At 60.1% G+C, this 25,319-nt stretch overlaps 1 protein-coding gene across 2 annotated transcripts in view; it reads right to left on the bottom strand.

Annotated features, from left to right (window-relative positions):
* The window catches only part of CDH4 (cadherin 4), a 504,369-nt gene that overhangs the window by 85,495 nt on the left and 393,555 nt on the right, over positions 1-25,319 (bottom strand). For both annotated transcript variants that reach the window (XM_025470591.3, XM_049100352.1), the window contains exon 4: positions 25,042-25,215. In XM_025470591.3, the coding sequence (XP_025326376.1) occupies positions 25,042-25,215 (174 nt within the window). The remainder of the gene's footprint in view (positions 1-25,041; positions 25,216-25,319) is intronic.

Here is a 25,319-nt window from a genome sequence, read left to right as displayed (position 1 = left end):
GACAGGAGCAGGCGCCGAGGGCTGCGGCCCTGCCCGCCCAGCCCGGCCCGAGGAGCAAGGACTCAGAGGCGGGGGACGCAGTGTCGCCTCCCAGCGGCCTCCACTGGCCTAGAGGTTTCCACCCGCATTCCCACACTCCCGCCCCCGACGGTTCCTCCCGCAGCTCTCAAGTCTGATTTGCATCGAGACGCTGCAGTGGCCTCGAACCTGCCACAGGAGCGCCCCGCGGCTCTCACGGTGCTGGGGGGGGGGGTGGGCTTCTCCGGGGCGGGGGTCTGCGACTCCCCCCGGCTCTCATCTCCCCCTGCACCCCCCAGCCCCGTGCTGCCCTACTTCACGGCAGCATCCTCCCCCCGCTTTGCTAACTCTGCAGGAGCCTGGCCTGTGGGTCCTGGGCGTGAGATCTGGGGCACGTTTCTTTGGCGGCTCAAGCCACCGTCCTCGTCTCTGCAAAGGGAACAGGCACGCATGGGGTCTCTGAAAGAACAAAGGGGGTCACTCCTGCAGAGGGCCCCCCTCGGGACACCAAGCCCGCCCGTCCCCTCAATGAACCACGTGCCGAGAGCGGCGGAGGCAGGTGCATGAGCAGCGGCCGGCAGGAGCTCCCCTTTATTTATTGAACCTCAAGGAGCTGCAGCTCATCTGGCCGCTTCCTAGAAAAATACTGTCAAAGATATCCAGGCTTTCTTCTCCGGTATGAATAACCACGCACAGGGCTCCGGTTCACGCGTGGGCGCCTGCTGGTCTCCTGCAGGAACGACTTCTCGTCCCTTGTCCGTGGGGTGGGTCCCGGCAGGTGGTCTCAGACGGGCCCAGCTGCAGGCTTTATCCTCCCAAACTCAGCCCTCTGGGCAGCGAGGCCGAACCCCTACTACAGCACGGCCTCGGGGGGTCAGGGCAGGGGGGTCCCCACGGTCCCCCTGAGAGGCTAGTGTCCTCCTGCTGCTCCCGGGGTCAGCTGGCAGCTCCCTGACCTGCGGGCTCCTGACCCCAGGCCCAGCGCCCTCTGCCCACCCCCTCGGGCCCAGCGCTGCTCCCTGGGCCTGGAGGCTTCCTCCTGCGCTCCCGCCTCCTCACCTGCCACCTGCCCCTCCTCGTCAAGCCCCACCAGCTGCTCCCGCTCCGCTCTGCCTGCCTGCTTGTTTTCCATGACAATTCTTTTGGGGGAAAGATTTTAAAGACACAAAGGAGCACAAGATGAGCCGAACAAGCCCCCACATCCCGTGTCCTGGAAGGAATCCCGTCTACGCCTGGCCGTGCCCGCGGTACCTTCAACTTCAGATGCAAAGCGCCAAAGGCAGCTGTGCCAACAGGCTCCCCGGCCGCCCCGGTTCCCTCTGTCCTGTGCGCACGGTGTGGGGGGCGCGGCTGCCTGGCCAGACCCCGGGGTGGGCCGTGGTGACACTGCTGGTCACGGGCTGGCGCCAGGTCAAGGCTCCGAGGTCTGGAAGGCGCAAGGGCTCTCGAGCTCCGGAGGTCAGGGCTCCCCTGTCCCACCCACCAGCTTGTTGCGCAGAACGCAGACCCGCGTGTGGGGGCCTTCCCCTAGGCCATGGCGTCCCAGCCGCATGACGGGTGCCCCAGCGGCCCCTGCAGCGCAGCCCAGGACCACCGCCTGCACCTGGAAGCTCCCCGCGACCTGCAGCAGAGCCCCGGGTGTCGGTGGGCGCAGGTCCCCCGACCAGCCTCTGCTGAGCAGTAGGAGTACACGCGCACTTTCCCAGGTGCCACCAAGTTGCCTCCAGGTGCCAATGAGTCTGCGCGCTGGCGGGCTGGACGGTCCCCCTCCTGGCCCGGGCGGCACCGGCCCCCTGCGCGTGTTCCCAGATGACCCTCGAGCTCGAGCCTCTCTCAGGACATCCGTTCACGCGCCCAGCCGTCCCTGGAGGAGTTTAAACACGCTGCGACCTGGTAGGGCAGTGGCACTGGGTGCGGAAACATCCCCAGTGGTTCGGGTGGGGGGGAGCTGGGTCTGCACCCACGGGGCGGGTTCTCCTGTTCCTCACAGGACGGCGTCTGGGCCGGGCAGAGGGTGCACTGGCCTGGACCCACGATGACCGCACTTTCGGGGACGCCTCCACGGGTGGTCCGGTCCTGGCTGACCCCCTTCCCCCACCCTGAGCCTGCCTCGCCGAGGGGACGTGGCCTGTGTCCAGCCACCCTGTGCCCACACTGCTCATCCTCTCAGCCTGAATGGACGTCTGTCTGTCTGCTGACTGTGTCCTTCCGTCGGGGAAGCGTCTCATCTCTTTCCACACCAACCAGTTCCCCAGCTCTCTGGACACCAAGTGGGTGCAATTCTGACAGTGAGTTCCCAGCGTCAGCACAGGCCCACGGGCGAGGGCCCCGTCCCCCAGTCTGCCCCCACTTCGGGTGTCACATGAGCTCCGGGGCTTCCACGACCCCTCCTCACGTTGAATCCCTCGCCGTAAGGGCGCACAGGACTTGGAGAAACGCTGTACCCACGACGACCAGTTTATGATAAGCGACACCCATGGGGGCACAGCCAGGGGAACAGGTGCACAGGGCGAGGTCGGGCAAGGTCCCGACTGCGGGAGCTTCTGTCCCCACGGAGCTGGGGTGTGACACCCTCTCAGCAGGTGGACACACGCATCACCCTGAAAGGTCCGTGAGCCCCCGTCATGTAGGGGCCTTCGTGGCCACGGTCATCACCTCATCGGCCCTTGGAGACCTTGACGTCAAAGTCCTAACCCTGAAGGTGCCTCTGGTGCCCCATCCCCCAGGCTGTCGAGGAGCCCCTCTGGGTCCCTACCCCTCGGGGAACACAAAGGTCTTAGGAGCCCTGAGTCAGGAACTGCGGCGAAGACCTATTTCTGACTGTGCTGCCGTAGGGAGGACCCCCAGTGCCCGCGGGGAGCTGCCCCTCCGCTGTTCCTGTCTGCAGGGAGGGATGGAGCTCACAGCGGTCACGTGCCCCGGGCCCGTGCGGTACATCTTCGCCCGGCGCGGCCTCCAGGCAGCCGTATGAGCTCTGCTGGAACTCCTCGGAGGAGAGGACCGCTCTCTCCAGAGCTGGGCTGGGGTGTAAGCTCCGTGCTGCGCAGGGCCTGATGCTGGGGGCTCGGCCGGGAAGGGCTGACATGCAAGACCGCGGTCTCCAGGACGGGGACAAAGCCGTCTGATAACACAGATGCTATCTGAGCTCCTGGATCCTGCTGTGCCTGAAACCGACACACCTGTGTCTGTGTCACACGCACTGTAAACCTGCCTTTGAGAGCTGACGCCTCCCCGGGCAGCGGCAGAGCCCTGACTCTTCTACGGCGACATCCCCCGTGGGCTGTCCTTGTGGTTTCTTAGATGGCGGCATGTTTCACAGGGGGCACGCTCCCCTCAGGACTTTCCCTGCACTTCTGAGGCTGTGGCTCACCCACTGGGTCCCCGCTCTGGGCCCCCTGTGACTCAAACCCAACACACCTGAAGCTGAACCTGCCTCCAGTGAGAGGCGGGCAGGTCGGAGAAGGAGACGCGAGGGGTGTTGAGCTAGGAACGCGCGTCAGGAGAGATGGGGTCTGGGGACTTCAAAAAGGAAGGGGCGCCGGGGGCGTCTGGGAGGGAAGGGCAGAGCCGGCCACCGGTGCAACTAGCCCCTGGGTCTCCGGTCCCTCCACGGAGTCGGTAGGCAGGCGTGAGGCTGGAGGCCAGGGCAGAGGCCAGAACACGGGAGGCGGGGCTGGGCGGTCCAGAGTGCGAGCCGTGACCCTGCAGGGGCAGCACCTGCCTCTCGCCCACGCGGCCGTCCTGGGTGCCGTCCTGGGTGCCATCCTGGGTGCTGTCCTCTCACCTGCGCTGGGCGGCCGGCGGGGACAAGACGGGGCAACGCGAGGAGGCATCTTCGCGGGGCCCGGCCTTCGGTGGGTCCAGGGCTCACCGGGGCCTGAGCGGAGCCCCTGGGGCGGGCTGCGGGGTTTGCTGGCTGTGGCACGAACAAGCCCCCCCATATCCGCTCTCGCCCCCGCCGACCCCACGAGTAACAAACCTGTTTGGAGAGTGTGTGCTTCTGCTTCACACGACAATTCACCACTTTGGCCACTTCTCTGCTAAGGGATTTGTGTTAAAAACAAAAGGTTTCCTTCGTTTGCAATTCCTTGGATCTGTCCGCCTCCGTGATGCCTCCTGGAGACGCGGGCAGAGCGGACCCTCCCTCGTGGACGTGGACGAGGCCCCTCCTCGGGGTTTTGAGCAGTCCCTCCCTGAGCTGCAGAGCCGCTGGAAACGGAGGCTTTTCTCAGGATGGATTTCTGTTCTGATGGTTTAATAAGCGAAGGATTGGATGGAAGCTGCGAGATTCGGGATGGATCCTCTTTGGGGGCAAAGCAAGGAGCCGGCAGGTGGCCCCGTCAGGACCCTGGCGGACGCAGCTGCGGAGCCACGTCGTGGCCTGAGGGTGTCACCCCTCGGGGAACCCGCGGAGCCAGCGCCCAGGACGCCCGGGCCAGGCAGCAGCGGAGCCCAATTCCCGATCTGGGTGGATTCCATCAGCAGCGGACAAGCTCCGAGCCACAGGCGCAGCTACCAGCCCAGCCAGAGCCCTGACGGGTAATCGAGGTACCGCCTCGCGTTTCCAAGGACAGATGAACAGTCGGATGGAAAGATCTCATTTGGGATCCAAACTTAAATTTAAATCCCGCCTGCCTCCAGGAATTAGGGATTTTTAGACTTTGCAATAACCAGCCCAGGGAAATTGGTTTGGACAGACTGGCTGCGTGCGTCTCCGTGTGGCACCGCTAATCGCTCGCTTGGATGGGTCGCCGTGAGCGTGCCAAGGACCAGCCAGCGCCTCACTCACTGGCCCTGGAGCATCGGGATGGAGGCGGGGCCTGTGTGGAGCCACCTCGCGGGGACCCCGAAGCCCTCCGTGGGCACCAGGTGAGGCTGGCGCCAGTGGACGCCTCACCGGAGAGACCGACGGCTCCCCTATGGGTGGCGGCTCAGTGGATGGGCGCCGGAGGTGCCTGTGGGATGCAGGCAGTGGAGACGGGAGGAGGGTCCGTGCCATCCAGAGAGGCGGACCCTGGTAGTGACCCCCCTGCCTCAGTTGCCACACGTGAGGGCGCCAGACCCGGATGGACACGGGGTGGGGAAGAAACAGCAGGAGTGCATCAGCAGGAGCCCCGCGCTGCAAGGCCCAACCCCCCCGGGGTGAGCAGGGCGCGCGGTGGCCCCCGCCGCCCCCAGAGCCCATGCTGGTGCTCCGAGGGCCGGCCCCTTGCACCCCCTCCACGCCCACGTGGCGTCCGGGTCCTGCGGGGGTTCTCACCTCCTGTGCCGCCCTCGGGCGCAGACGCCTCCGCAGACTCACTGCTTCTCCTCCATCGCTGGCAGTTCGCAGCCGTCCTGGAGCTGATGACCGGGGACAGCCAGCGGCAAACGCCAGCGCGGATCCCCAGGCTCCAGTCCCCTCTGCAGAGAGGCTGGTCTTCTTCCCCCAAGTAAGTTCTTCTTCAAAGCAGTTTCCCGCACAGGAAATCCAATTCTTTACAAGTAACTCGGAGCCATGGAAGCAGGGATGAGGGGGCCGCACCTGTGACCTCAGGGGGCTGGTTCCCCTGCACAGTTTGCCGGGCATGTCGACTCAGGGAGCTCCTCGGTCACATGCGGCAGGGGCCTGTAGGGCGGGCTCTTTAGGGTTCAAAGCCCAGCACTCCCCAGACTCTCTAAGCCTGGTCCCCTCATCGGCCAGAGGCAGGCAGGAGTACGCTCCCCTCCTGCAGGGCTGCGGGGGACTGCGCGGGGCCGGGGGTGTACCTGTAGGGCTCTGGCTCCTTCAAGGGCTGATAAATGTTGGGGTCGTTAGCATCCCTCCTTCAGGAGAGAAGGTGAAGGGCGGCATCGGTGGGGACGGGGCGGGGACAGACCTGAACCTCCATCTCGCTCAGCCTCCAGCAGCCTCTACAACCCGTGCACGTCGCCTTACGAGGCGGAGACCAGCGAAGGCTGAGCAAGATGAGACGGGAGAGGACGCCGGCTGACCGCGGCCCTGGATGCCATCACACCCTGCGACACAGCAGGAGGGGCTCTGGCTCCAGTGGCGGGGGCCGTGGACACCCTGCAGTGACCGGGAGACGCCTCTACCTGGCGTCAGACGCCGCGAGTCGAGGCCTCAGGTGCCTTCAGAAGCCAGAGGAGCCGGGCAAACCCGTGGGGACACCACCGCCCTGCCGACACCCGGATTTTGACCCATAGAAACAAGAGTTCAGGCTTCTGGCCTCCAGAGCTGTCAGAGAGGAAATGTGGGTTTTTTTTTTTTTTTAATCTGTTCTTAATTTTTTAAAAATTAGTTTCAGAGGTAGAGGTCGGCGACTCATCAGTTGCACGTGACGCCCAGGGCTCACCCCGTCACGTCACCCCCACCTGCAGCGACCCTCAGCTTGTTCCCTGGAGCTCAGCGTCTCTCATGCTTTGTCTCCCTCTTCCTTTATTCTGACCTCCCTTCCCCCATGACCTTCTGTTTCGTTCCTTAACTTCACATAGGAGTGAGCTCATCGGGACACAGGAAACACACCCCAATACCATCAAAGCCATTTATGAAAGACCCACAGGGAATATCATTCTCGACGGAGGAGAAACCTGAGAGCGTCCCCCCTCAGGTCAGGGACCTGACAGGGGCGTCCACTCTCACCGCTGCCGTTCACCACGGCCCTGCAAGTCCTCGCCGTCAGACGACAAAAGGGAATAAAAGCTTCTGGATCGGCAAAGAAGTCGGCCTCTCACTCTGCACACGACAGGATTCTCTGGGTAGAAAACCCAAAAGGCTCCACCAGAAATTGCTGGAACTGATAGAGGAATTCAGCAAAGCGGCAGGATGTGAAGTCAGTGCCGGGAGCCAGAGGTGCCTCTGCACACCAGCGACGGGGGCTGTTTAAAGCCACTGGGTTTGCGGTGGTCTCTTGCCGCAGCCTCAGCAAACTAAAGCAGCCCCAGGGGAGCCCTGCTCTGGGTTTCAGAGATGTACAGCGGGGTTCAGTTGTCAGGCCTCTGAGGGCTCCGAGGGCTCAGACTGCACCTGCTGTGGCTTGGAGCAGACATTCCCAACCCTGGCCCAGGGCTGCCCGCCTCCCGCCCCCCATCTCCAGGTATTGGGGTTCTCTCGGCTGTCTGCTGAGCTTTGAGGCTGCAGCATCTGAGCCCCGGAAAGCAAGGCTTCAGCGTCCACCACGTCCGCTGGTGCAGCGGCCCCAAGGCCCGACCTCACATCACAACTTGGGGTTTCCAGCCCCGGGTGATGATGAAGCCCAACACCCCAGCACCTAGAGCGCCCCAGTGACACGAGGCAATCAGTACCTGGCTGCCCCGGGAGGGATGTGTGCGGGCCAGAGCAGGGCCTGGGGCACAGATGCCACAGAGGGGACACCTGTGAGCAGTGAGGCCTCCATGCACCAGAAGGTTCTGAGGCCTAGGGTCCTCCACCGGCTCAGCGATCGGGCAAGACGAGGCAGGAGATTCCAGCAGACCTGTCCCTCGGCGTCGTGAGACCACGCGTACCCTCAGCCACCAAGCCCAGGGCTGGGCCAGAACCTTCTGAGCCCTGCGCCCCAGCCTCCGCTTACTCCGCAGCCCGGAGGCCTCCCGAGGACGCGAGCTGGCCGCCCGCCCTCCAGAAACCACACGGGGCCGCGCAGCAACAGGAGACGCAGGACGGGGTGCGGGGCGCAGGATCCTCCCGGGAATTCCCACCCAGAACGCCGTAGCCCACTCGAATCCTCCTGAGGTTCATGGGAGTAGGTACAATAATCCTTTTGGATTCCGAAGCACATTTAGCCCCCCTGCCCCCCCGCCCCCAGGCACCAGCCGGGTGTCAACCAAACCACACTTAAACCAGCCAGACGCGGCCCTGCTCCTGTGAAGCTCCGGGTTTAGAGCAATTTACATGTAATTCCTGGGTAGGAGCAAGAAGGCAGTTACGTAGTTTATTGAAACTATTTAAACAGTATCTGATCATTTAGAAATATTTATAGGAGCTAATTATAAGTAACAGTTGATCAGAAATGTAGCAACTATAAAATTCATCCTCAACAGCACAGCTCTGGCCGGAAGCTGGTAAACATCGCACACGCGTGAAAAGCTTTACGAATTTGCATCAGGAGGTCCTAGAGGGGGGCGCGGTCTCTGGGGACGGCCCGGAGCCTGGAGCCGTCTCGGGGACCCTTGCCTGGGACGGAGCGGTTATCAGCCTTGGCCTCAGCCAGGGTCACAGGGCTAACTGCCCTTGAGAGGCTTCGAGAGGAAGCACGCGCAGTCGTCAACGGCAAGCGGAGGCGGCGGGTCCCGGCCCCGTGTGGTGACAGACCCGGAATCACGGCCACGACCCTGGGAGACTGCCGCCCGCACCCCTGGCCTCAGGAGCCCGCGCCGCCCCGTCCGGCCAGGCCTGTCCTCTGCAAGGGGGAGGAAGCAGGTGGTCCAGGGCCCCTGGGGCCCCGGCAGCCTCCCGGCCCGCAGTCCAGCCTGCCTGTGTCCATGAATCCCCACGCTCCGGAGCAAGGAGCCTGAGTGAATGAAGGGCTTTGGTGTGTGTGGTGCCATCCAGCCTGATTCCAGAAGGTTCCCCCCAGCACCACCGCCTTCCGACGAGCCATTTTTTTTCCTGGGGAACCCACGGCCGCTGGAGGGACTCAGTGCAGTGGGTACGGGGCGCCTGGAGCTCTGTGGCCTGTTGCTGCGGAATCACAGGGAGAAGGAGCAGTGGGGCCTGGACAGGATGAGGACCTTGGCCCGTCCCCATTCCTGGTTGTCTGTGGTGACAGGTGTGGGGACCTGCGTGTTCAGTGGGGATGGAGGCCAGCGAGGAACTCACCCCACAGTGGGGAGCAGAGGGTGAGGGCGAGGCAGGACCCACGGCGCACTGTCCTCACCCGCTCCCTGATCCCCCAGGGGGAGGTCCCGGGCGGGGGGGACCATGCACAGGTGTCTCTGCAGGGCCCACACCCTCGGCCGCAGGTACCCACGGCCCAGATGGGCCCAGCTGCAGGCTTGGGCGTGGCACCGTTCGGGCTGAGATCCCACAGGACACTTATGAACCATGTGCCTCGGGGTGTGCAGAGTGATAAAGGGGTGCATCCCGGGGCTGCCCTGAGGACCCTGACCTGGGGGGGCAGTGATAAAGGGGTGCATCCCAGGACTGCCCTGAGGACCCTGACCTGGGGGGGCAGTGATAAAGGGGTGCATCCCGGGGCTGCCCTGAGGATCCTGGCCTGGGGGGGGCAGTGATAAAGGGGTGCATCCCGGGGCTGCCCTGAGGATCCTGACCTGGGGGGGCAGTGATAAAGGGGTGCATCCCAGGGCTGCCCTGAGGATCCTGACCTGGGGGGGCAGTGATAAAGGGGTGCATCCCGGGGCTGCCCTGAGGACCCTGACCTGGGGGGGCAGTGATAAAGGGGTGCATCCTGGGGCTGCCCTGAGGATCCTGGCCTGGAGGGGGTAGTGATAAAGGGGTGCATCCTGGGGCTGCCCTGAGGATCCTGACCTGGGGGGGCAGTGATAAAGGGGTGCATCCTGGGGCTGCCCTGAGGATCCTGGCCTGGGGGGGACAGTGATAAAGGGGTGCATCCTGGGGCTGCCCTGAGGATCCTGACCTGGGGGGGCAGTGATAAGGGGGCGCATCCGGGGCTGCCCTGAGGACCCTGGCCTGGGGGGGGGACAGTGATTAAGGGGTGCGTCCCGGGGCTGCCCTGGCAGACAGCGAGCCAGAGGGTCGTCCACAGTCACTGGGCCTAAGATAAGCGGCCTGGTCCAAGCGTGAGGGGCCTGCATCGTGGCTCACCCACCAGGGGGCCTGTGGACACAGTGGCTTCTGGGGCCCCACCCGACCTTCCCGCTGCACAACCTGGGCTCTGTGAGGCCACATCACTTGTGTCCAGCCCCCAGGAGCCACCCCAGCCCTGCTGCGTGCACCTGCCTGCCGCGAAGGTCGAAGGTGGTGGAGGGCAGGCCTCCTTCTCGCCGCTCCTGCCCGGGCGCTGCCACCGTCCAGGAGGAACTGGGCTGACGTGCACTCGGCGTCCTTGCAGCTCCCAGCGGAGGGACTCGTGTGGCTCTTGTCCGACTGGCCTTCTGGCCGCGGGCCTGGGGTCAGTCCTGCAGAGGACGCACTGGCGGCCCCTCGAGCCCTTGGCTGGGCCCCGTTCTCCCTGCAGCCGGGGGAGGCGGCCCTCCCGTCGGGGACGTCACGTCGAGTTGCTAAAGCTGGTACCATATGGTGCTCGCGCGGCAAGTCGGAACAGGCGTGCGGCTTGTCACCGTTGGGAGAGTGTGTGAAACTCAATTTCTCGGTGAAGAGGAACATTTTCCACTTTAGCACGGCCCCTGCGAGCGGCTTGTGCTTGGCGGTGCTATTTTTTTCCGTCCTCCTCTGGGTCTCGAGCACTTGTCTCCGCGTTCAGCGGCGCACAGGCTCCCGCACCCCCGCAGCCCGAGACCCAGCCCACCGCTCAGGTGCTCAGGCTGACCCCGGCCCGTCTGGCCACCAAGGAGCCCTGAGGTGTCCCAGCGCCCCCGGTCCTCCCTTGCAAGCAGGGCCCAGGAAGACGGCAGCGGGACCTCGTGGGTTCCTGCAGGATCTCCCTCCCGGGAAACAGGAGGCAAGAGCCTGGGGTGGGCTCATGGGGAGCGGAGTGCCGAGCCCAAGCTGGCCCCCCACCCCCCGGGCAGCCCCAGGCTGCGAGCATCAGGTGACAGTGGGCCGGGCCACAACGGGGCCTCCTCCACAGGCCAGGAGGGGCAGCCCGGGGCTGTCGGGTCACGTGCACGGGGTGCTCTGTTGTTTCCCGGCCGTGTGGCCGTGGGTGAGTCACTCATCCTCTCTGAGCCTCCCGTGGTGGCCAAATGGTACGCTCCTTGTCACGGGCTGGCATAGCAGCGTGTTGGGGACAAGGAGGAAATCCAGGCTGTGTGCACGTGCGTGTGCAGCGGGGCTTTGCTGGTCTTGGGGAGGCTGTGCTTGGGGTCCGGCGGGAGCCAGGCTCAGCAGAGCTGGTGGTGAGCTGCTGGCCTCCCACCTGGGGAGCAGCTGGCCGGGTCCACCTAGGGAGGGAGGGGACGGGGGGGCCCCGATGTCCAGTCCCGTCAGGCCGATGGCCCCGGGCACTGCTTCGTGACTCCCCAGGAGCGGGAGACAGCAAGCTACTAGAACCAGGCAGCGGCCAGCGGCCCAGCGCTCCAGGGCCAGAGCTCGGACGACTTATGACGTGACAGGGAATCCGTCACCCATCTGGGCCTCCCGGGCGCCGCAGCTGCGCACTGTGCTGCTCCTCGGAGGCACGAAGCCGGCACAACATGGCTGGGGATGCAGAGGCCTCAGCACCTCCCGCTCTGCCTCGCACAGTTAGGAGCAGGGCCCGGGCCGCATCCACAGCAGCCTCTCTGGGCTCCGGGCACTGCGGCCCCCACCAGGTGCCCCTCCCGTGCCGTCCTGCCCACGCCGCTGCTCCCCTGGGCCGCCTCCTGCAGCCTGGGACTCTGGGGCAGCTCTGGCCCCTCACCGTCCACCCTCCAACCCGCCCCACGCAGCCCAAGGCACCTCGCAGACCATGACACAAGGTGTTTTTCAAGCCTTCTCAACGTGGGTGGGGGGCGAGAGCTGGATCTCCTGCTTGGTCCAGAGGCCCTGAGGGGCTCGGTCCCTGCGCTCCCCCCTGGCCTGCCTCCCCCTGGCCTGCCCTCCCATCTCTCTTTGTTCCCCATATTCTTGCTGCAAAGACTTCTCCATTCCTTGGATGCGTTGGGCTTGTTCCCACCCCAGGATCGGGGCACTTGCAGTTTTTCTCTGCCTGGTCTTGGCACACACGGCTCCTAATCCTGCGGGAGTTCAACGGTGGCTTCGTGGAGAGGCTTTCACCAGCAAGCCCCACCTGGAGCACCTGCTGCCTCCCTGACCTGCCGGCCCTGCCCGTCTCATCTCGGCCTTGGATTTTTTCCATCGTTCCTTCCTTATTGTGACACTTTCCTCTTGTCGGTCTGCACCACCAGTGCGTCTGTGCGGAAGGACAGGCCGCGACCGTGACCATGAAGCCGCCGCTGTACCTCAGTTCCGACTGGACTTGATGCCTGTAAACACCCCGGCTTCGTCCTGGTGATGGGCTGTGGGGGAGACGAGCGGCGCGTGGGGCGCGGCCGCAGGACCCCGCCTCCCCGGCCTGGAGGGCCTGCAGGGCTCTGGCCTCTTCAGACAGGATGCTTAGTTGTCTGCTTAGTTTTGCTTTTAACAGACGCAAAGGACCCAGGGCTTTTCTTGTTTTCATTACTCCACATTTTGGGAAAATGAAATGAGCTTCTCAACCAAAGCATGACAGCTCATGAGGCCTCAAGGCCCAAACCTCACACGTAGCTCAATCGAACAGCAGCTGGAAGGCCGAACCCCTTGGTGCAGGTGCGTCTCTGGGCCTTCAGGACATGAGGCCGCTCCCCGACGGCCCGGACAGCGATGTCCCTGAGCCCTGGGCCGTGTGGCCTGAGAGCCGGCACTGTCACGAGGGGCCGGCAGCCAGAGGCACCGCAAGCACAGAACAGTTTGGTCCCGCACGGCCCCTTCCCCCAGAGTCACTCGAGGACAGAAGTCAGGCTGTCCCAGCACCACTAGGGGGGCGGGAAGCAGCGCACTGTTACCTCTGTCTTCTGAGGCCTGGAGACAGTCTGGTTCCCCGAACACGACCCCTCCTTGGACGCCGTCCGCCCTCCTTGGCTTTGCATCTGAGCCCGTGTCTCTGTGCTCCGGTGTCAGGGAGGGGGACGCTCGTTTCTAAGCTGAGAGCTTTGAGAAGGCGGGTGTCCCTCACTCCCCACCCCGGCTCTCTACAGTTCGGAAGAAGGAGGCTTCAACATGGAAGACTGTGGTTTGGAAGAAATTACCAGAAACACCCAATATCATCGGGTCTCCCGCAGGACTGTAGCTGTCGGGGGGAACCGCCGGCCGGGACTTGCCGTCGCCGCCCAGGAAGGCACATGGCCTGCAGCCCGTCTCCTCCCTGGCTCCAGGCAGCACCTGCTGTAGGCACCCAGGCACCTCCCGACCCCGTGTCTGGGTGCCAGCTGGGACCAGAGAGGCGGGCCCGGGAAAACGGGTTTTTACCTGCAGCCGGTGCGTCTGCTGTCCACTCCCTTCCAAGCACAGGGACATCCTGGAGGGAGCAAGCTGCGGGCACGGCCTCCCTGCCTCAGGCCAGCAGGGGCCACCCCGGAGGGCCCTGCCTCTCTGGTGGGTGCTCTGCAGCTTCTCACGTCACACGCACACACGCAGGAGTCCGAAGCTCCACGACCCCGAGGCCACGGGAGCCTCTCACAACCCTGAGGGTCACAAGCATCCCGGTCGAGCCCTCTCCCTTCCCTGTCACGCCCCCGAAATCGAGCCACGCAAGGAGCAGACTTGCCTCTTGTCCGTCTCCCCACCGCCGGGTGCCGACCCCAACTTGACTTGCAAGGAGCTGGGGGTTGGCCCGGAGCTGCCCCCGCCGAGCTGCCCTGCAGGGTTGGCCGCACGCCACGAAGAGCCCGGCAGCGCGGCCGCTGGCCTACATTGCACACCCCGCCCGGAAGCAGAGGCCCGCGTGGGGCCCTCCAGAGCAGTTTCCCCACAGCCCCCCCATTCCAAACCTAAAGCCTGGTGCCTCACCCCTGCCGGTTGGCCTCAGCAGCCCCCTCCTGACACTCCCAGGGATACGACCACGTGCTCCCCGGGCTCCAAGTGATGCCGGCGGCTGGTGGCAACCGTGGCCCCACACAGCTCACGCCTGTCTGCAGCCCGCACCCGGGACTGGCCCCTTGACATCAGCGGCCTGCACCACTCTAGGACATACTTGTGCACATGGCTTTTCCCTAGGGAGGTGGACATTTCTTGATTTAAGTGTCAGGAATGTGTCCACACCTGTGGAACTCTGCGTCGGTCACAGCAAACGCATCTGCAGGCCAACCAGGTTTCAACCGCTGGTCTACATGCTGCAGGCTGGGCCCGGGGTGCCCTTTGCTGCTCTTGGCGGTCGGGGAGGGATGGGTGCAGGGTGCAGGGTGGCACGGGGTGGCTTCAGAGCCCAAGGACCCTCCCCAGGTTCAGAGAGGGGAGAACCCAAGGGCCTTGCAAGTCCCGAAGCAGCAGCAGAACCCAAATCATGGATTTTGCTGAGAAGGAAACCTAACAAAGGAAGCAGGGATTTGTCGAGGTTTTCAACGTTGTTACTGTGCCGAGCAAGGACATTAACACAACGCCCCCGACGCTTGTCACAGCAGAAGCCTCTGCACTAGGTGGGTCTAAGCCTCGTGTCATCACCCCCTGGATCTCAGAGTGAAGCCAGTCCTTGCCGTGGCCACACGTCCCCTCACGCATGACCTGGCCTTGTGGTCTCCCAACTGGCTCACCACCCTCCCCTCTCTCTGTCTCTCTCTCTGTCTCCAGGCAGCCACTGTGGCCTCTAGGTTCTTCCTCCAAAACCGTGCCATTCCCTTTGCCCAAATGCTCTTCTCGTCTACATCACTATAGTTTTTCTGCTACTGCATGTGCTCTCGCCCCAGAGGTGACCTCCGGAGCCACCTCATGTGGCAGGGACCTTCACGGCACCCCACACGCTCTGACCCCTAACAGGTATTTAGTGGTTTACTTATCTCCCTCCCCCAAACCCAAACTCTGGGAGAGCTGGACTCTGGGTCATCTGCTCTCTGTGTATCTTCTGTACCTGGAACAGCACAGGGTGGGCGCTCTGACTGTTCGTAAAGGCTTGAGGAGTGAGTGATGACTGAACACATAACCTTCACCTCGACCTCCTGTTACCATCACTTCCTACAAGAAAGGAGGCCACATTACAGAAAGGAGGACACCCCTTTCCAGGAGGGGGCCACTGGCAACCTCACCCCAACCGACCCTGAGGACTCTCCATCCTCTTGCAACTTGTCCACAGGCCAGCCTAACCCTACAGTAGACCCAGGGGAACCACAGGGGCAGGAGGTCGGTTTCCCTGGTAACACCCACATTATCCCAGAGGTGACTTAGGATGAGAAGAACGATGAACTAGGCCTGCCAGCCATCTCCTCACTGCCATCTCCTCTCATGATTGCTGGCCAGTGCTCTTCAAGCTCCAGAATATTCCAGCCCTGACCAGCCTGACCTCTGTCCCCCCTGGCCTCCACAGTGAGGCCCAGCGGAACTCCCAGCCCATGCCCATCTGATCTGCAGACCCGAGGCCTGGTGGCCACTGCAGAAATTATACGGCGGGGGGGGGGGGGGGAGTTGTGGGTGGGAGCACCGCTGTGAGCTGGCCATTCGTGGCAGGTGCACGGAGCACCCGTCCTGAACACCCACCCACACGGCACTACACCGATTCAATGGCTACATTAAATCTCTGAATATTAAATTAATGATGGAAATCTAAAATATTAATATATTCTAATTGAATATTCTCCGATAAATTATCTGAGCATTTGCAGCAATTTGATTCAACTTTCATTTCTTAAGGAACTTTCAGCTGCATAAATATAGCCATTAAAGCAATTCAAGAAAGGGAACATTTTCTGCTCCGATGAGGGAACGGTAAACACAAAGGATCTGCACATTTCTTTCACATGATTGATGAAATCGCAGAAGCCAAGGCAGCTGAATCGGCGAATGACTGCTCTCTTCATGTCCCTCTGGCTTTAGCAAGGACGATATAAATTCCCTCCAGGTCTCCACACAATGTCTAATTACAGGGAGGCCTGGCAGATGCTGCGGAAGATCTTGAATGGTGCATTTATGTTGGGGCCGCACTTTCGGGACCCACGCAGGGGTGGGTAGTACCTGACCCCATCCCCACAGAAAGAGGCAGAGTCCACCTTGCAGGTGGTGGGCAAGTAGCCGTGCCACCCGGACTCACTGGGGAGGAAGTCCTGTAGTTTCTATGAAAATGTTACTCTATAATTAAGAACTTTTTCCCTAAGGAGGTGTGTTTCCATTGGGGATGAGCTGAGGACACTCAGAACGTCTTCAATCGGTCCTGGAGTGGTTCCTTCCATTCCGGTGACCATTAAAGCAGCGGGCCACATGGAGGTGGCATCTCCATGATCTCTTTAGACCTTATGAATGATAAACCCTGCAATACAACATTTTATCTTTCTTTAAATAGTAAGCTATCTTTTCAGTAAGTTGAGAAAATATAATCTTTTTTTTTAAATTTTTATTTATTTATGATAGTCACACAGAGAGAGAGAGAGAGGCAGAGACACAGGCAGAGGGAGAAGCAGGCTCCATGCACCGGGAGCCCGACGTGGGATTCGATCCTGGGTCTCCAGGATCGCGCCCTGGGCCAAAGGCAGGCGCCAAACTGCTGCGCCACCCAGGGATCCCGAGAAAATATAATCTTTTACATTAATCCTCAAATTCATCTTTTCTTGTGCTCTTCATCCCTTTCTGTAGATCTAAACTTCCAACCGGAATCCTTCCTTTTCAGTCTAAAGAACATCCTTTATCACTTCTTGTGGGTCTGCTGGCTATGGTTTCCCTCAGTTTGCTTAGAAAGGTCTTTATTTCACCTTCAATTTTGAAGGACATTTTTTCTGGATATAGAATTCTGAATTGATAGTTTTTTTTTCCCATTCAGCAATTTGAAAATGACATTCCATTGCCCAGGGCCTCCTTTTTAAAATATTTTTTTCTTTATTTATTTATGATAGTCACACAGAGAGAGAGAGGCAGAGACACAGGCAGAGGGAGAAGCAGGCTCCATGCACCGGGAGCCCGATGTGGGATTTGATCCCGGGTCTCCAGGATCACGCCCTGGGCCAAAGGCAGGTGCCAAACCGCTGTGCCACCCAGGGATCCCCTGCCCGGGGCCTCCTAAAGAGAAGCTGGCCCTCGTCAATGTTGTCCCGTGATGTACTGTATCTTTTCCTCTGCATTCAAGATTTCTCTCTATTTTTTTTGAATTTCATCATTTTGATGATAATCAAGGTTTGGTTTTCTTTGTATTTATCCCACTTGTGGCTCAATAAATTTCTTGGGTCTGTAAGCTTGTTTCTCTCATCCAGCTGAAATTTCGTGTTTCAGTTCTCCTCTGCCATTCTTCAGTTAGATGATTTATACCAGCCTATCTCTAAGTGCAGTGACTCTTCCACCTTCTGCAATCGACTTGGAAGCCCGCCTAGGGAGTTCTTTATTAGAGATGCTGTACGTTTCAGTTTTACCTCTTCCAATTGGTCATATTACTAGCTTCCCTTGTCGGCTGTGATTCCACGTGTATTCATTCTTTCTGACCATGTTTTCCTTTGAGTCCCTGAACATATTTATTTATTTATTTATTTATTTATTTATTTATTTATTTTTAAATTTTATTTATTTATTTATGATAGTCAGAGAGAGAGAGAGAGAGAGGCAGAGACACAGGCAGAGGGAGAAGCAGGCTCCATGCACCGGGAGCCCGATGTGGGATTCGATCCCAGGTCTCCAGAATCGCGCCCTGGGCCAAAGGCAGGCGCCAAACCGCTGCGCCACCCAGGGATCCCCCCTGAACATATTTAAAAGGGATATTTCAAAGGTCTTGCTGGTAATTTTGCCATCTAAGCTAATCTCAGAGTTAGGTTCTGTGGGTGGTTTGTCCCTCTTAGTTGTGGCTCACATTTTGTTTTTTTTTCCTTTTATCCTGGGGGCATGTCTAGTAATTTTTGTTGTGTATCGATCATTGTGAATGCTATATTGCAGGCACGGGTTCTGTTATCTTTCCCTGAAGGGTGTGGATTTTTGTTAAGGCAGGGAGTTAAGTTGGCTACACCCAAATCTAAATCTGTTTCCCTTGCAGTAGGCAGCAGCTGAAATGTCTGCTCAGTTCTTTCAATCTTCTTACAGTTGCTTTTCACTGGGTTCTCTGGAGTCTCCCTTGTATATGCATAGCTCCCTGACTGGGCAGAGGCTGGAAGCAGATGTGGAAGTCTCCACCTGGGGCTCCGTATTTTATTGGATTTATTCCCTCACATTCTGCCGCTTTGTCGGTTCTAAAATCTGTCTTCCAAGTCCTTTAACGAGTGAGACTGTGGTTTTCTGCATGAGATCTGGCTACCTGCTGATGGCAGGATGAGTGTTCTCACAGGGAAAGCCATATAAACACACTGCATCCAGTGCTGTTTCCTTCTCTCAAGGGTTGAGTCCACAGCAGTTCCTGTCTACTACTGGCCACTCTCCAGCAGCTTCAAATAGTTAAAGAAATTTTCCTGCATTGTTTATAATTGTTATTTCAGAAATGGTAGTCTGATAGAAATGACTCTATTTATCAGAAATAGAACTTACAATGTAATTACTTTCAAGTATTATGTAATTGACTTAACAATCTTCGAAATAATCATGAAAGGCTGACCCAGCAGATATGTCACAAGTGCCGTGTCATTCGTTCATTTGGTAAGTACTTAATGGCTCCACTTTATCCCTGGTGTTGTTTTGCTTGACAGGTGGACTGTCTCTCAAGGACCTTTATATTTACTGGGGAAGACAGATCAATAATCACTGACAAAACAGTATCAAAAACTGTCACAGTGGCAGGCAATGGGGTGCCACGCTCCCCACGGGAGGGCGGGAGGGCCTCCACCTCTTCGGAGAGGCAGGGGCCTTTTCAGAGGAGGTGGGGAGTGGCCAGGCTGGGGCTGTGAGATAACAGTCCAGGCTGAGGGAAGAACTAGTACGCAGGACTCCAGGCACCCGAGGGTGTGATCAGCCAGCAGCTGCAGTAGCCCGGCATGGCTGGAGTTTGTTGTGCCAAGGGGCAGCGTCAGATCCCGAGGGCCTCTGTGACGTGCTAAGGAGTGAGACCCTGCCCTGGAGATGGCGAGGAAACAAAGAAGGGGAAAAACACGAATATTACACTTCAAAAGGTCACCTGGCTTCCCCGAGATGGTGAATGAGGACTGCTTGGTCATTCACACATGAGTGGATGCCTTCAGAGAGCCAGAGACCAGGTTCCTAGGTGGACGCTAGGATGCTCGTACCACGAGGTCACCCAGCAAACATTCCATAGGATAACAGTGAGCTCCAACTCAGCTGGGTCCATCAAATGTATTCAAACACCTGATTGATATCTGTGGAGAGTCTACCCTGGGCCAGATGCAGGATGACTCACCGTCACACATGTCACTGTGCCGACCCTGACCCGGGACACATCTCATTGCTCGCCGAGCTCCGGAGCCCGTGCCCCAAAGACCCCACCCCTCCGTGTCCACACAGAAGGTCGGCAAATATTTGTGGCTGGATAGGATGCGACGTAGCACATGTGCACAAAACGGGAGCCAAACTTATCAAGGAAATGTGAAAAAAGGCTCTGATTTCAGTCATTTTGAGCTCACTTGGCCTTGTGAGGTGAGAAGCTGATTTTCGCAGTCCTCCCGAGCCCCCTGCAGCTGTGCTCTCGTGAGCTCCCTCCTCTAGAAACGGCCTCCTGCTCATCTGGGCCACGTGGCCACCCTTGATGCTAAGCGATTATGTAACCATCTCCTTCCAGAGCCTGACATTCAGAGCTCCTTTTCCAGGCCTCGCTCTGAGGACAGGTTTGCATGAGTTCCTGTCTGTTAAAATACCAACTTCCAAAATTAAAGGGCTTGTCTCCCAGTGGCACGACACTCTTCCTCATCATCTTGAGCCGATTCCTACAGTTGCCCTGGACAACCTCTCGAGTTAACAAATTCTGAATTTTTATTAGACCTTTTTAAAAGTTTGATTTTATCCTCACTCTGAATCTTGCCGGAAGTCAAACCTAACACACGTGCTAGAAAAAGCAAGTGGCTTTTTCAAAACCTTCCACTAATGTACACGTGAAGGAATCCTGACCTCGGTAGCGGAGGGACCAAATTCTGAATGACAAGCAGCAGGCCGGCTGCCTGGAGGCCTCGAGGCTGTAGAAGGATGCCAGTCCTCCCCACTCCGAACCTCTGGCGCCAGCACAGTGCTTGGCACCCTTGGATGCCCCCACACCAGAGCCCAGAGCTGATTCAGGAGCAGGGGGGGTCCTGCCCTGCCACCTCCCATGACAAAGGGCCTCCTTCCAGCTTCCCGGGGGATCGGCCCCTCTGTTTGGAAGGAGGCACCACCTGGAGCTTCTGAGGGCTGCCTCTGCGAGGGGCTGCATCTCCATGCTCCCCACGTTACTTAGGCCGTGGCCTGACTCCGCTGGGCACACCCGTGGGAGAGCTTCCCTGCCGCGTCACGGACACACGGGGCTCCCGCAGCCCAGCCACACGGTCAGCCTTTGTTTGCGGTGGTCCACCTGAGGCGGTGGCCCGTTCTCCCCGCACCGTGGAACTCACCGATGCCTACGGAGGGACGTGATATTCCTTCCAAGGAAAAAGCCTGTAATTAACGGAGGCTTTTTGGGAAGAATGTTCTCTCCCGCCCATTTTTTTCATTTAACATATTTTATCAGAATGAAATGCTTTAATGAGCACAGAATTGCAGCTGATCCCAGCTGAACCTCTAAGTGCTCCCCACTCAGCTCCCCATCCCCATCAAGTTATATTCACATTCGCTGAGGGTCGGGCTCCTTCCAGGAGAACCCCCCCCCCCAACTGGCAGGAACATCCTGCAGACAGATGCTTGGCAGAAAAGCCCCCCGAAACCCGGGAGAACGTGGGTACATGTGCGTGCCTATGAAGTGGGATGGCGTGTGCCCGTGTGCACATGCGTGTGCATCCGTGTTTCTGTGCTGAGTCCTTACGCGATCAGTGGGAGTCTGTTTGGAAAAGATAAATCTGAAGATACATCTCCCCCTAAGCATCCGGCTCGGCTCGGAAGCCCCGCGTGGGGGGGAAGCGGACGGGGAGGCTCCCGGAACGCGCTCCATCTCCCATTGGAGAAACTCTGAGAGCCAAGCAAGCGGGGCTCAGCGGCCCGGGTCACTCAGCGGTCGGGCACCCAGGTAGCACCCGCCTGGGGCTCGCCTCAATCTCTCATTCAACAAACGTAGTGCCTACTGTTTACGGCACTAGAGACAGGAGGCCTGTTCTCAGATGCGCGAGTCATAAGCACCGAGTCAGAGGTACTAAGTGCTGCGCGGGAAGCGAAGCCGGGCAGCGGGCGGAGGAAGGCTAGGCTTGGGGGCGGCTGGCCATCAGGGCTACCTGCCACCCCGCACGGCCACCCCAGGCCCTGGCGCTTCTGGGCCATCAGAGACGAAGGGACACGCCTGTTCTCATCTCGGGGAACCTGCTGGGGCAGAGACCAGCCCCTGTCCGCACACACACCCTCCCCCCTCCTGGCGGAGCTGGACCGCGCTGCCCGGCGTCCCTCTGCACCAGGCACGGCCACGGCCGCCCCGTTCAGCCTAGCCAGTCCTGCAGCCCTCGTGCCAGGACCCCGAGTGACCGCCACGTACGGAGCCCTCCCTCCCACAAACGACCTTCACGGGAGCCGGCGGCAGCCTCTGTTGTGGCCGGGTGTGAGGTTCCCGGCCGTCGTTCACAGCAGCCGGCCAACTGGGCCCACGCGCCCTGCCCGCGGCGAGGAGGGGCGTCCCCGCAGGGCGGGCTGGACACGCCAGTGGGCTGAGGAGCGGAGGGAGGTCGGATGTGCTCCCGACGCAGCCTCGGGGCAGAGCGGAAAACCCGAGGGCCGCGCCGCTGCCAGGCTGGGCTGCTGCTGGTGCTGCCACTTTCTCACCCGACGGCCGAGGTTCCCGATCCCCGGGGTCCCGGCTACCCACGTCAGCGGCAAGGGGGGTCTTCGGGACCCGTATTGGCAGGGCCTCCAGACACGCCTTCTGCTGCTCTCCGCAGCCAGGGTCGCCAAGGGAGGGGACAGATTTTCCCGCTTCGCAGCCATTCAGCTGGAAATGCAGCACAGCCCCCACGAGAGCACGCAGATGCCCCCGTGACACCCCCATCAACGTGTCCCTGGGGCTGGTCGGGGAGGCTCTGTGCTCGGTCGGATTCGCCTCCAGCTTCCACCTATCAGCCCTGAGACCTCGGCAGGTCCCTCGGGCAGAAGGTACAGAAGCGTCCTATGCTCCATCATCGGCAGGAAGGAGACGGACTCAGAGTCCTCGAGGGTCGGGGGCTGCGCCGCCACGGCGTCCCCTCCTGGCACTTTACGGGCCCGTGTGCGGATGGACACGGATGGGGAAAGTTTCCTGTGTCTGTACTAGGATTGCTAAGCTAAGAAAGTCCGAAAGCCAGGACAGCAGAATATTCTAGTGATGCGAGGGTGCCCGCCAGAGGTCCCATGTGTCCCCGGCGGTGTGTGCGCACGCGAGAACCCTCGGGTATTCCTTTCAAGCTCACGCACTCAATTCAATGCTCCTGCCAAGTGCCGGCAAGGCTGATTGGGGCAGACCCTCCCGAGGTTGGGAAATGCGCTGGATCTGCACGTGTCACGCTAGGGCCCACGGGCTACATGTGGCCCACTGCCCGTTTTTGCAAATAAAGTTTTATTGGAACACGGACACAGCAGTAGTTTATGGGTTGCTAGCAGCAGCGTTCGCACTATAAGGAGTTGAGGATTTGCCACGGAGGCCGGTCGGCTGCAGAGTCTAAAATACTGTCTGGCCCTTTACAGAAAAAGCCAGCCGCCCAGCCGCTTCCCGAGCTAGAGCAACAATTTTCTACCAAAGCTGATTTTTGACTAGTACGAGCACGAGCCTTTGAATAAGACCGACTCACACAATGAAAAACTCACTCCCTTTCCAATTTGCTTTTGATCCTAATGACATTCAAGAGGGAGCCTCTGGTCCCAGGGCGTCTTTGGGACACTCTGACACTTGGTCCTCGCTTCCCCTGTAACAGGTCCCCGGCAGCCCTCAGGCTCTGGGTGTGGACAATCACACAGCCAGGCAGCAGCACTGCTTTCTTGGCCTTAGCTCCTCTGCCAGCCTCTATTGTAGGCAGCCACTGTGAGCTAGTACAAGCCTCCTCTTAAGATACATTTATCTATATTAACAGTGAATCACTAGCGAGACACATCAGGCAAATGACAAATGCCGTTCAGATAGGGGAGCGCCCCCAGGGCGGTGGGTGCGCGCAGTGGGGGCCGCAGAACACTCATCCTGTCGGTGGCGTGGGGCTGGCGGGCGGGCCCCCAACACGGGATTCCTGGGGATCTACTCCGAGGTCGGGGTTCATGCCTTGAGTGCTTTGCTCCAGTCTGTGTCCACGTCACAGCGAACCTCTAAGCAGTCAGGCCAGGCAGGGGGTACCCTGGGGAGCTGCCCCTCTCAGGGGGAATGAGGTCAGAGGCCGGCCTCCCTCTGGCGAGTCTGAGACTCTCTTATGCTCCCATGGGACTACGGCAGCCGATGGTTTCTGACACCAGAGCAGAGGGGTTCCCCTAGCAAGCAATTCTGGGACACCTGCCGGGAGCCTACGGTCGCACTATATTCGGACACCAGCTGCGGGAGACCCCGTCCCTCCAGGGAAGGGCTCAGACCCACAAGGCAGCCACCACTCAGGCGCCCACCCAAAGTCCAGCTGTCGCCTGTGCCTCCCACCGTCGGGCTGCAAGTCTGAGGTTCCCATGACCCTCCTTAGAACTCCGCTCATCCGCTGGAGCAGCCACAGGACACAGGACACGTTTACTCCACAGATTCTCAGTTTGTTACAAAGAACACACGACGCAACAGCAGGACGAGGAGCGGGAAGGGCGCCGAGCTCCCGCGCCCCCTCCAGCGCCCCAGCCTGAAGCTCCCCAAACCTTGGTCTCCTGGAAGCTTCCCCGTGGAGACAGGAGGCTCCATTGATCAGATTGCTGGCCATCGGCCACTGGGGTCGGACTCAATCTCCACCCAGTGTTGGGGGGCGGGGCTGCAAGCCCCTAATCCTCGGGTTGGTTCCCCCGGCAACAGGCAGCCAGCCCCCCTCCTCAGGGGACTTTCCAAAAGCCACTTCATTAACATAACACAAGACAGCTCCAGAGCTTTCCACTCTGGTGAAATTCCAAAGGTTTTCAGGGCTCCCTGGGGCTTGGGGAGGGCCACCCACTGGGGCTTCCTGTGGCCCTTCACCTTGTCACAGGCAGTGCCCGCAGTTGCAGGTTTGTGGCCGGTCACCGTGGGTGTGGTGGGTGCGGTGGGGCGTCTGACACGGACCCCACTGCTTTGTTCTGCTCCGTCTTTGCATTTTATTTTTTAAAGATTTTATTTATTTATTTGAGAATGAGCGAGTGCGCAGGACCGCTGGAGCACGGGGAGCTGCCGGCCCAGGGAGGAGAAGCAGGTTCCCTGCTGAGCAGGGAGCCTGACGCGGGGCTCGACCCAGGACCCCGAGATCAGGACCTGAGCTGAAGGCAGAAGCTCAACCCACTGAGCCCCCCGGAGCCCCCCAGCTGCCGCCCCATCTCTGCATTTTGAATCACACCCCAGCTTCCCGTGGAGCCGAGTGGGGAACAAAACAGGCTAATCAGCCCGAGGAAGGAAAGCAAGCCCTTCGCGCTGCCCCAGCGACCCTCACTTCCACCGAGTGGGGCGAGGCGTCCACGATGCACGGGAGATTACCGGATGGGATCCTCACCATCATTTTATCAAATTATTGCCCAGATTGGGTTGCAATTTTCTTCAAAGGGAAGAAGGAAATGCTAGTTGATGGTCTGGATTTTTGAAATACAGATCTGTAAAACCAATCCTCCCCTTCTCCCTGGGATAGCACCCTCGTGGTGGGGGCTGGGAGCAGGTGCACGGGAGGAGCCCACAGGCCAGATGCCAACGTGCCGGATTTGGGGTCACAGCCTCATCCCAAGGCTTCTGGCTTCTCGCCAGTATCACGGCCACCATCACAGACCCGCCGTCTCAGTCGTTGTTGGAAAAGAGCGCGAGCACAGAAAGGTGTCAGAGCTCAAAGGCCCCAAGTCGCCGCCCTGCCCCCTTCCATCGGCAGGGGCCAGATGACCCACGTCCAGCAGGACCGCCTTCCCGAGGACGCGACGGCCCTCCTGATCTTTCTCTGTCTTGTGCCACCTCGTGACTGAATAGGTCCAGGCGCCAAGTGCAGAGTGTCCCTCGCTCCCACTTCCCGACAAGCCCGCCACTGACTTGCCAGATCCCCGAGGAGAGGGAGGAGAGGGGCGCTGGGCCCAGACCCTTCCCAGCCGGCAGGAGGGGCTCCACTTACCCGCACGAGCTGCTGTGGGAAGGGCCCACGGGAGTTCTCTGGCACGTTGATGGGTGGGATGACCCAGTCCCGTTTCTGTCTCCTCAGCCCGTTGGTGTTCTGGTGCTGGGGCCACGGCAATAGCATGTCGTTGGGAGGCTGCGAGGCGTCCAGAGCGCCATTCTGCTTTCCTTTCTGTGGTATTAGCCGGAGGGGGGAGAGAAGAGCCAAAGAAGTCTGGTTAAGTTCTGCACAGAGGAAAAGGCATCTGTTCAGAGAATCTGTTCTGTCCTCCACCA

The sequence above is a fragment of the Canis lupus genome, chromosome 24, assembly GCF_003254725.2.
Source record: "Canis lupus dingo isolate Sandy chromosome 24, ASM325472v2, whole genome shotgun sequence".
NCBI lineage: Eukaryota > Metazoa > Chordata > Mammalia > Carnivora > Canidae > Canis > Canis lupus.
The sequence above is the reverse complement of the archived record's forward strand: the minus strand, read 5'-3'. Positions and strand labels throughout refer to the sequence as shown.